This window comes from Lytechinus pictus, chromosome 2 (genome assembly GCF_037042905.1).
Source record: "Lytechinus pictus isolate F3 Inbred chromosome 2, Lp3.0, whole genome shotgun sequence".
NCBI classification, from domain to species: Eukaryota; Metazoa; Echinodermata; class Echinoidea; order Temnopleuroida; family Toxopneustidae; genus Lytechinus; species Lytechinus pictus.
Window position 1 is genome coordinate 19731486 of NC_087246.1, and position 12799 is coordinate 19744284.

A 12799-nucleotide genomic window follows, 5' to 3' on the forward strand; every position below is an offset into this window, starting at 1 on the left:
TACAACTGTATTTCTCTTGCTGTATACCAGCTGAGCAATATGCACATTGTGATGTGACAGTAATAATTATATCAGATATGATTTTACTAATTTATGTACATACATGTAGGGCCTATATACGGGTGTACGTACTTGCCATGTCATGGAAAGATATATCTATTCACCGTATGTTGATAATTTGTAATGCCTTGACCACTTCAATTTCATATCTTTAAATATTTTTCTTTCATTTGTTCTGTATTTAATTGAAAATTCCAATCTGCATATTTAAGGTCATGAAATAATTATCCGTCTTCCACTATTAATTACAACTTATCTCACCGGGGCCTGCAATTTTTTACAAGCCTTGCTTTCATGTATGTCCGATCATATTTCTTTGACTTACGGGCCTAAGCTTCTATATACCTTAACTGGACTGATTGCATCATTATACTATGCTATTGTATGTCTTCTCAGTTGTTTATAATTTAATAGTTTTGCATTATTGTTGCTACTTTTTATGTGAATCAGATGTAAAGGAGAAATATGAAAATGAAATTAATAAACGAAATGAAAAGAATGAAAAGAAATAGTCAAATATTTAATTGCACGAGGAGTCTTATTATAAATGATCTCAGTGGTGGACAATAATGCGATCTTTTTTTAAAGAAAAAAAAGTATAATTTAATATGGAAATACGTGTGTAAATCTTTTTCACGTGTGGAATTAGCAGCTATACGCGTTATCGAGTGGAGATCGTGCAGCTCACATTTTAATGACACTTTTAGTGATCTCTCCAAATCATATTATTTTCATCCCGGAGCTAGACCTATCATGCCTATACTCCTTTAAGGGTATGATTTCAGATTTAGAGACAACATCGGCCCTGCACCTTTTGAGTGCCCCCGAGGGTTAAACAAGAGGTGATCTAGAACTATAATAGCATATAGACCTATATGGATGATCAGAAAAAGGATGGATGATGGTGATCAGAACCGGATCAGAATTCAAACCACTATATAGGGCTTTGAAACTTATCTCATATCCAAATAAAGAGGAATATGAATTATTTGCAAAGTAGGAATTTTTCATCCAAAGATGTTTGCCACTATTTTCTTTCTGGGCCGATATAGCATTATTAAGTAAAAAACAGGAGCTTCACCACTCTCAAAAAATAACTTGAGTGGCCAGGGGGCGAGGGGTCTCTCGTCCTCCCCCCCCCCCCCCCCCCCCCTTGCGACGTCGACCCTGGATATACGGTACCGGATCGCGATTCAGAGCTAGCTAGCTATATATATAGCTCTGTTGTATGCGCACATATGTATGGCTATGCATGGTCAGTAACATGGCAGCTTCATGGATAAACTCTTGTCGTCTGGCTCTGTCACGTGCAAATAGTATTATGAGATTAAAGAGAGGAATATCTTCAAGAAACTTCATCTCCAGCTCACCATGCACATACTCTAGGAGACAAAACATGAAATCAGTCTTGTCGAATTGGTCATGCACTAAAAAATCGTATGATGGACAACGAAGCAGGATGATCATCGTCACAGAGCGTTTGTATTGCTCTTCTGCGAAACGCTGTTGGAACTGCAACGACGAACTCTCCCGGTCTGAGACGTCCAGTGGAGGACCTCGCGTCGCTGCTCTGTTCTGTGCCTCGTGCAGTATGATCCAGCCGCTGGAGGACGGATTGAACCACTTTCAGATCATGGGAATGTAATGCTTCTTTTGCTTCAGAAAACATTTTAATAAGATGTTCAGTTTAAATAAGAGAATGATCAGGTGCTAAATTGATGGGAAGAGATTGATATTCAGATATCGGGCATATTATCATGATTATTTGAGATGAAGAAGGCTTGAACTGGGATCGAAATATTAATGCCACAAATGGCACAGGAGATGCCCCGGAGGGGGGGGGGGGGGTGCTCGACCAAAAAATTGGTAGGTATGTGCCACAGCGAGACAAAAAACGGGCTTTGGAGCCTCGCATGCGATGTTTTGAAATCGGCAGCAAATAATTATACGTGTGAGGACCTTCAATTCATGTTGGCTCTAAATCACGAATTTTGAGACTGATAGAAGCATGGCAAAGCCAAAGAAGTGAAACTTTGTGTATAGTAAGAATATTAGTTTTAATTGTTTTTAAAGATCGTGATGTTGCATGAATTTTATATTTCCCCCCATAAAATCCCACCTTTGTCACTCGGAATATCAGATAGAGTTCACGGTATCGATGTTCGGGCAGGTGGAGTGTAGTGTAGCGGTAGTCAGGTAGTGAAGTGGAGTGGTGCCTGCACGAACATCGCCCTATACGGGCATAAGTGCATGCAGCTAACCCGCTGGCATGGGATATGGGCGCCAGGTGCGCTTGCGCAGAGGCGATGGTCGGACAGCTCTGTGCGGCTGCTTTTCACCAAAATTGCAACTCATTGTCGCAGATCAATGTGGCCGAACAGCATAACGAAAAATATGCAAAGCTTTGGAACGAATTTCTTCTTTTTTCTCGATAAGAAGAAAGTGATATGCTTTGGAGCGGCTTTCTTTGTTCCTTTCCTCAATGTAAAAATGGGGGTCCTCTCTGTGGCACGTACCCGCCACGCATTATATACTGAGTGAGTGCCTTTCTTTTTTTGCTTCCCCGTTAGTCTGGATTTAGAGAGCTTCACACTTTATCCCAAAGAGGAAAGTCTACAGGAAGAAGAATCCTTTAAGTTTTCTTCTCGTTATATGTAAAATTGTTTTTTTTTTTTAAGTTTGAAATTTTGAATGAATGTTAATTGTTGCACTGAATTCATTTGGTACTTGTTTAGGGAGGAGAAGTTTGATGTTGAAGTTCAAGACCTGACCAACTGCTTTAGAAACCTTCAGAGGTTGCTTCACCCAGACAAATTCAGCAATAAATCAGAGGTAAAAAAGAAAAGCCATTCAGTGTTCTCTATAAAACCATTGTATTTGGGTATTGTTTTTGTGGTAATTTTTATATGGGGGGGGGGGGGGGCTCCAAGAGCAAAAGTGAATTTATGTAGGCCTATACAATAATATAGCAATGCACCTTGCTCACTGAAAAAATGAAAGTCACTTGAAGTTAAGTGCTCTGATGTTAAATTCATGTAAAGGTGGTGATTTCAAATACATTCAAATGGGATTGTGAGATGCATTATTTTGGTTGTCAGGGCAAAGTCGGTTGAGTTCAGGATTATATGTCATCATCAGACTTGGGCAAAATGGTCTCTTTGCCATGGAATATCCCATTGCATCTGGATACTGATTGGGTATTGTTTCAATGGAAGTTGACAGCGGATGGTAAAGATGCCATGACAGTAGTAACTTAAATTTGACAGGACCCAGCACTTTGTAGAAAGTGCATGCACACTGAATACATTCCAGCAATCTGTGCCCAAAATTATTTCAAATCATGCATAGATAGAGTGCATAATAACTGTTCAGGTAATATTATTTCTTACTACACATAATTAATGATTTGTGTAGAATCTCCTTCAAATACACAAACAATTTCATGTTCACTTTTCCAAGAACTTACCGTGTTGAGACTCCTTAAAACTGTAATTCAATTTGCAGAGACTTTGGAGAAGCAGGGTCAAGAACTTATCCTTTCATTTATTCTCACACAGACAGAACAGAACTACTCCGCTGCCCAGTCATCGGCTGTGAATCGAGCTTACAAGGTGCTTCTCAAACCACTTTCTAGAGGCCTCTACTTGGTAATTAACTAAATTAAGTGTTTTCTTTTTCTATGATACAAAGGGTGTTAATTGCAATATCATGAAGTTGTGTTTGTTTTACTGATAGAAAATGAACATGTTGGTCAAACGTTCATGATAAAGTCTTTGGGTGGTATTTATAAGCTAATCCGGGTTAAGTCCATGATAAGCCTAGGTCCGCTCTTCTTTGAAATGCTAGGTTTCATATTTATTCAATATTTCTTAAGATTAATAGCCTTGTAAACATTTACTGGAGTTCATTTAATATTTATAATTTCCTTGTTTAATTGCATAATCATTTTAACGCACAAGAGTGAAAAGGTTTTGAACAGGTTTGGCTCTCCACTCTTTCAGCAACACAGAGAGCAACATGCTTGTTCTATACCTGCTCATTGATATGTCAGTCATGCTCAAATTCAGAGAACAAGTTGGCTTCAATTCTTTTTAATCACTTGCCCCATGTCTTTGGAATAAGTTCCAATTTGATGCAACATTACCTTGATCTATTGAAAATGTTTTGAAACAGTCATATATGATAAATCTTAAGTCACTTAACATTGTAAGCAGCAGTTTGTGTCCTTTGGAAAAGGTGCTAGATAAATCCAGTTTATTATGTTTCTTTGATACACAGCTTGAGCTCAGAGGGTTTTCAATAGAAGAAGGAGAGAGTAATATAGAACCGTTATTCCTCATGGAGGTGATGGAAATCAATGAAGAGCTAGCCGATACTGATGATCTTGAAACTGTCAAACGAATAGGAAAAGAAAATACAGGTAAGTTTAATCATAAGGAGTGGGACTCTGTAGAAAAGAGCACTTTGTAAATATTTGGTTGATTTCGTTCTGCTTGAAATGAGTGTGTATAATGGTTATTTAGTGCATGTTAAAGTGTTTTAAAAAGGTGAAATTTAGACTGCACTAAAATGAGCAATGCACAAAGGCACAGCAAAGTTTGCTTGTCAATGTATTAATGTGAGAATTGTTTTATTTTAGCACCAACTTTTATTAGCAATCGTCCATCTGATTGGAGGAATTGGTGCCAACATACCCAGACAAGTTGTATAAAAGTATGATTTCCAATTCAGGAATCACTTTTCACGTACATACTTATATTTGCCTCTTCTTTTTCAGTGAGTTTGAACGACCATCTGGATAAACTCAGAGTGGCTTTTGATGAAGGTGAGATTAATAAATGTAATGCATATGAAAAGATTTCGTTATATTGATATTGTTTCATTTGATCATGATTTCATTAATTCATTCTTTTCATGGAATATTCTATATCACCCATAAGTGGACTTTAGACAAGCAGAAATGGGTATACTATGCTTCCATAATACATCCGACGATGATGGTGTCAGCATCTTAACCGAAGTAAAAAAATTTGAAATTTCATCATAATTTAAAAATTTTAAGGGCCTATTTCATGGAACTTGGACATATAATCAGGTATCACTGATCATTTGGCAGGAGTTTCAGGTCACATGATTAAGGTAAATATCAGGGCTACCCAAGGTTAAGAATGAATACTTATTTTCAAGATTATTATGAATATATGAACTTAAATATAATGGTTATAAACAAGCTTTTTATTAACCGGGCGCCAGGCGCAATTTTGCTCCCGGTTCAAAGGGTTTTGCGCCTGGCTCCTTCGAAAACTAGTATGCCCGGGCGCCAGAAAAAAATCACAAATGGGAGCCGTTACACTACGGCGAAAATGCCCAGTTGACCCCGCCGTATACATGCACTGTGCTGCACACCCCAGCTACAAAGTTTGGTTCTGTAACTTTGCCCAAAGGACTGTAAAATTTCACATTTTACACCAATGAAATCTCTTATTATGCCCATGTTTCCTAAAAAATGGTGCAACTCTTTCATTTGTAAGTAATCAAAAAAGAAATTATTACTCCTTTCTTGGCCCCAAACGATCGGGTTTCGGGTGACATCGTCCGCATCAACACACACTAAAACACATGTGGAGCTGATTAAGTTGGTTTCTTACGAAACTCGATCTAGGTATCAGTTTGAGCCAAAATGAAACATGTTTTTTTTTTCTTTTCTTTCTTTCCTTCCATCTTTCTTTCAATCAATGCTTCCATCAATCCTTTCTTTCTTTTTTTCTTTCTTTCTTCATCCTTTCATTAGGTCATTAATCTTCCTTTCCTCGGTTGGATCGCTCTAATTATTTCTTTCCTAATTTCTTCCATCCTTTCACTTTTACTCTTTCCATTTTCCTTTCCCTCTTTTCATCTTCTTTTCCCATTCGTTCAATTTTCTTCCTTGTCTGTTTCTCCTTCCTTTCATCCATACTTTCCCATCCCGTAATTCTTCTTTCTATTATTTCTTTTCCCCCCTTTCCTCCTTCCATCCTTCCTTTATTTTTCCCCTTTTCTCTCCTTTCTTTTATTTTTTTGTTTCTTTTTCTTTCTTTCATTTTCTTGCTTTACTTGGATTTCCTTCCCTCCTTTCTTTCCTTTTTCCTTTCTTTCTTTGCCTGTTATTCATTTAATTTTTTTCTTTTTTGCTTAGACTCTTTTTCACTTTCATCTTACTTTTTATTTCCTTCATTCTTATTCATTTCCCCCTTCCTTTCATCCCTTCTTCCATCCATTCTTTCTGTTTTATACTTTAACTTTACTTCCTTTTTTTTCTTCTCTTTCTTTCTACCTGTTTTTGTCTCACCTGCATAGCAGAGTGAGACTATAGGCGCCGCTTTTCTGGCGGCGGCTGCGTCAACACCAAATCTTAACCGAAGGTTAAGTTTTTTAAATGACAGCATAACTTAGAAAGTATATAGACCTAGTTCATGAAACTTGGCCATAAGGTTAATCAAGTATTACTGAACATCCTGCCTGAGTTTCATGTCACATGACCAAGGTCAAAGGTCATTTAGGGTCAATGAACTTTGGCCAAATTGGGGGTATCTGTTGAATTACCATCATAACTTTGAAAGTTTATGGATCTGACTTATGAAACTTGGACATAAGAGTAATCAAGTATCATTGAACATCCTGTGCAAGTTTCAGGTCACATGATCAAGGTCAAAGGTCATGTAAGGTCAATGAACTTTGGCCATTTTTTTGTTGTTGAATTACCATCATATCTCTGTAAGTATATTGGTCTAGATCATAAAACGTGGACATAAGAGTAATCAAGTATCACTGAACATCTTTTGCGAGTTTCAGGTCACATGACCAAGGTCAAAGGTCAATGGATATTGGCCATGTTGGGGGTATTTGTTGAATTACCATCATAACTCTGTAAGTATATTGATCTAGATCATAAAACTTGGACATAAGAGTTGTCAAGTATCACTGAACATCTCATGCGAGTTTCAGGTCACATGACCAAAGTCAAAGGTCATGATTTAAGGTCATTGAACTTTGGCCATTTTAGAGGTAATTATTAGATTGCTGTCATAACTTTCAAAGCTAATAGATATAGTGTATAAAATGTGGATATAGGGGTAATCAAGTATCACTGACAAGTTTTAGGTCACATTATCAAGGTCAAATGTCAATGAACGTAGTATTGTATCATATGAATGGTGTTTTTTGTGAATAATTATTAAAAGGTTGTTTTTCAATGTCAGCACTGCTGCTATATTTTTAATCGCGTGATGCAGGTGAGACCGCCAGAGGCATTCCACTTGTTTCCTTTCATTTCTTTCATTATCTCTTTCTTTCTTTCTCCCTTTCTTTTGTTCTCTTTTTTTTTTCTTTCCTTTTTTTTCTTCATTTTGGTCATGATGGAGAAAATAAAAATATAAAGGTACACCAGTAGTCATCTTTGATATTTGAAAAAAAAAACAAAAAAACAATTCTCCTTCATCTTAATACAGTTTTGGTGCACTTGACAGATTAAAAGCGTCCGAATTGACTGAATTTTCAAAAAAAAAAAATTGGCCCCTGGTTCCACCAATGTGGCTGCTGGTCATCCAAAAAATAAGGGGGACCAGGAGCCACTTGCCTTCAAATGTGGCTCCTGGTCCACACCGAGTTAATAAAAAGCTTGCTTTAATATAAAGTTTGAATTTTTAAGATAATTTTGAAATCTTGAATCTCTGTTGGATATGTATGTCAGATATCATTTACATAATATAATGTTTGGTTACTGGGTCAAGGTCAAAGGTAATTTCAGATAAATTTTGTTTATTGCCTTCAAATCACATTATATTATTAAACTTGTGTGAGATGATTATGGGAAATCACAAATGATATTGAATTAATATCTTTCCAAGTCAAGGTCATAGTCATTTGAGGCCAGTGCACTTTGGGTTTTATTATCCACGAGATGTTTTTCCTGCAAATTCTGGAAAAAAATTGTACATCTAAATTCGTTTTCGTGATTCATGAAGCATGCATATATGTGAGGAGGATCAAGTGTCAGCTGTTATGTGAGTAAAAATTTCAGGTCATTGGAAAAGGCCAAGGGTCATTTTAGGTTCAAAACTTGGATGAAAATTCATATTTTTATCAAAGTTGTCATAACCATTCATTTTCTTATTCATTGAAGCTTGTATACAAGTAATATTAAATAACAAGTTTTAAAGTCAAGTTCAAAGGTAGTTTATGAACTTGGGATTTTGTAATCATATGAATGAGGTTTTTTCTCTTTTTCTAGAAAATATTATTTTCCTTGGTTGTTATTGCATTGTCAAAGCACCGCTATATGTGTTATACATGCAAGACTACCAGAGGTCCGAACTTTTTAGAAAGAAATTAATGTACTCTCTGTCCTTTTTTGTTTGTTTTATAGCTAATTATCCTCAGGCACGGGAGCTGCTGATGAGGCTTAAGTACTATGCCAACATCGATGATAAAGTGAAGGAGAAAGTCGGTACCAACTGAGATGCTGTTGCAGTTGAGAAACCCCATCACTGATGCTGTATCCAAATATGCGGCCAAAGAGAAGCCACATTGGTCAAGCAGAATGCAAAAATGCTGCCACAGAGTGACCCTCTACCAGGACATCCCTACTTGAGTAGCAGCTGTTGAAGGAACTTCATCAGCAGCATCCAGTCTTCTGCCTTCAAGTAAAATCAAACCTTTAAGGTTTCTATGTTTTTTTTCATAGATTTTATATCTTTTGTTCCTTACCTTGTCAGTCATGTTAAAGGATCTACTCAACTTTCTGCATGATTCTCTGAATGTAAACCTTACACAGGTCTAACTCTGATCTGGGGTTGGTAAAATCAAAGGTTTGCATCCAATAACTAAGTGAGGATGGCCAGTGGAGATCATTGTTTCTTGTGCAATTTGTTCAAAACACTGACCAGGAACAGTTATATGATATTTTTCTAAATGTACTTGCAGTCCATCTTATTCCTTTAAGTCACCAAGACTTGGTTAAGGGGTTGACTTATTGATATCTAAAATTTAACACACCACCTGTTTAAAAGTGAACCCTATTTGTGGTAACAATCACAATGAATTCTTTCAGAACCCTGTCAAATGGCCATTGAAGTGTTTGCGTGTATAAGTACGTGCCAAACGGTACAGATAGATAGATAAATGCTCAGTAAGAAGCAAAATAATCATGGCAATCTATCCAGAGATTTATTTTCTTGAAGTTATGAATATTACATGTTCCCACATTTTGCTTATTTGTGTTGGTAGATTTTCTATATACTCCATTTTTTATTAACCCTTTAGGAACTTCTTTATCTAAAATGACCCTGTTTAATCACACTGAATTTGCCAAGACCACCCATTCATATCAATGCAATAATAGTAATAATTCTATGGCCTACCTTGGTAAATATAGGTGAGTCATCTTCATGATGTCTACTGGTAAGGTTCTGCAAAAAAGACTACTACTAATTATGAACTTAGTCTTACACATATGTGTATATATTTACAAGAAATACATATCAAAATGAAATTTGATCTGTCAAATTCTGACTAGCTATAAAGTAAGCTAGCTTATACTCGTGTGCAATAATATCATCTATACTTCCATTATTATAACCTATATTGATGTAATAAATTAGAACGTATCTCATTGTGAATCATGTACATGAAAAAAAATCTTTCCTGCATCATAACAAAAACAAAGGCAATCCAGGTGCATGAGAAAGAAAAAAAAAGGTTGATGACTATCAAAGCATATAAAAGCAAACTCAGTCACACTATTTTATACATCTATTCAAGATTGACTCGTTTTTTACAGTTCACTTCATGTTAAAAATAAAACAGATTTTTTAATCGCAGCAAAAATCTTTTAAACTAAAATCACTTTTCTTGAGTGATCGCGAAAGCAAAAAGGGATGCTTCTTCCTTTGAGCACTGGAATTCAGAGGATTTCTTCTTGGGTAGCTGTCACAAATCTGCCACAAATATTTTCTTTTCATTGTACATCAAGTTTGTTGATTTTAAATTTTCAATGCAGGCCTTTCTAATCCTTTCCTTGGTGCAGTACATTGAAATTCCAACATGAATTCTCCTAGGTGGGGGAGGTTGTGACTTGTCTTTTGGTATGCTTAGGATGCAAAGTATGCATCATCATTATCATTTTGAAAAGTTTAACAACTTTCTAAATTCTTTAATACTGTCAGGGACTATGTCCATGTTTCACTACATTACAAAGGCATAACAAGTCAGAACTCTTGATACCATTGCCCTAATAGCAATTTTAAGATTTTGCTAAACTGTGAAAATGATGATATAGACACTTAAACATCAAGTTCGCAAATTCAGACAGACAAAGACATGAACAACCTGTCTGTTGGTCATCTGACCGGCCGGTGACCGTCAGGATAGAGGTTTAAACAGAGACAATAACAACAAATTGATCTTATGCAGTTGTGGCAGTCTTTTGGACCACCCTTGATGAGAACATTCCTGGGATGCCCAACTCATTCCAAGCCTCATGCAAATAAATACATGTGACTATCTTCATGTTGGGACACCCATGGAAGCATGCGCTGAATATCCCAGCAGGGATATAACTATCTTCACACTCTGTGAATACTTCACGCCTGCCAAAAAAAAAAATCTATTTCTAGGGATACTTTTCACAAACTACTACCTAAATCTAAAACAATGGAAACACCGTACGCCACAACGAATGGGGATTTTTGAGGTAATTTTTTTTTCCCAGGGCACTTTGGAGCATTTGGGGCAAAATTGCTCCGAGTCCCCATGTAATTTTTTCCCTGCCTTACGATAGGAAGAAAAAGGGGTGCAGAACAGTCTAAGATACTTCAAATTAACCCCTTTCCAACCTATAATTTAACGATCATAATACCTAATATGGCATTATCTGAAAAAGAGAATCATGTCACCAAATTTCTGGGAACATGACAATATGACCAAGCTTGTATTTGCAAGAAAATACAGCCGAAAACATGCTAAACCGTACTTACGTAACTATATTAGTTACAATTAGATTTGTGAGAAATTGATTTCTTCAAATTTGATTTGTTGTATCGTGGCCTATAAACTTATACTGTAAACTATGATAACTTATGCACTATAAATCTAACCTTAAGATATGGATCTCGAAGTTGATGAAGGCCTGGAATGCTCAGGAAGATGAAGTCAAAGAGGTCGTTGCAGAGCGCTCTGGGTCCTAGCTGTAGTGTAGCTGCCGGGGTATGGTGCTTCCTCAGGCCGGTACGCTTTCAGCGGTGGATCCATGCACACTCAATAACAACTCATAACAACTAACCTAACTAAAAACTGTCACCTAATGCCTAATCCTTGCTTCTGGTCTCTCCCTGTCTCTCTGATTGAAAGCTATAATGTGCAATCGAGCAAACTAGCAGAACTGTGGACACCTTGATTTGGGTTAGAAGTACGATGGTGTAGGTGATCATCAAACACATAATCCAGCAAAATAACTGATTTGAATTCTTGTATTTTATGAGTTTGAGCTTTCCAATACATCCATTTATGAAGTGGGATTCAAATCCATCCTGATCCAATCCATTTAGTCAAAAGCTCTTGGCCTGTTCCAGTGGGGTCTCAGATTTTCTTCTTACAGATCATCTCATCTATATGTATTACATCTAAATGAATTATGATAAATCCATATGATGTAAATCATCTTCAGTATGTTTATAACTTTAATGACTGATATCGTATCATAAGCAACTATACCATAAAATGTGCTCTGTAAATTTCCACTTGAAATTTTCACTTAACACCCCCATTGTTGCAGTTCCAAGTCAACCTCAATTTACCTCAATTTTATATCATTGTTTTTTTCACGGCATAGAAATTGTATTTATGCAAATATCAAATATCAGAGCATGGAACCAGTTATTGTGAAAATGAAATGATGGTACTGGATGAAACATGGTACAGATAATTTCTGAACTAGCGTTCTATTTTGGAACCAATATAGCTCCAGGATTGTGTTTAAAATAGGACAAAATGTTACCAGCTAAATTTCACCTCTAAAAATGACAATGACAATCCTGGGGCCTTTTTCACTATTGTAACTTTGCCATTAATATTGCAACTACCATGGCAAAAGGGCTCAACACCCAATCAAAATCATGGTTTCCATGGTAGTTACCATAATGACAAAGTTATTACTCTTTTTTTAATGGGCCCCTGGATTCTAAGAATGAAAAGAATGTTGATGGTGAAAACAATATACAGTGCGTATCAAAAAAAAGTTTACACTTTGAAAAAATCCTGTAAAATTATACATTTGTAATATCCTGAAGATTTTTCCACATTTTAACATTGGTACAGATCTATTTAAACAAATGACAATATAACTGTCGAAAAATATTTCCGCCTGAGTGAGCACCACTTACTTTTGAAAAGTTAGTGAAAAATGATTTGCGCAGAACTTTGAAATAGTTATGCGAATAAAAGTAGACCTTAGTCATGAAGAACATGTAGAATTTAGCTAGTAAAATTGATTTGAAGATATCTTTTACCTTTTTTGACTTGTTTCCTTGCCCAAAACACTTCGAAGAGTGCATTTCGCCCCACCCCACTCCCCCACAAACCGAGGCCATCGTGACGATATTTGCTTTACACTGAGCTGTGATTTACATGGAAAGGCTCAAGCTTGATTTTCATTTTGCTAATCATTGCCAAGCTTGGGAAAAGTGTAGAGAAACAATTATTAAAT

The 12799-nt window shown here is 36.4% G+C and overlaps 1 protein-coding gene across 1 annotated transcript; it reads left to right on the plus strand.

Annotated features, from left to right (window-relative positions):
* The first annotated feature begins 1301 nt into the window (after window positions 1–1301).
* LOC129274159 (iron-sulfur cluster co-chaperone protein HscB-like) lies at window positions 1302–11383 on the plus strand. Its single transcript, XM_054911010.2, has 6 exons — window positions 1302–1701; window positions 2796–2892; window positions 3618–3707; window positions 4339–4480; window positions 4838–4885; window positions 8465–11383. The coding sequence occupies exons 1-6, from the start codon at window positions 1313–1315 to the stop codon at window positions 8554–8556; spliced, it is 858 nt and encodes a 285-aa protein (XP_054766985.2). The 5' UTR covers window positions 1302–1312; the 3' UTR covers window positions 8557–11383.
* Window positions 11384–12799: the final 1416 nt, after the last annotated feature.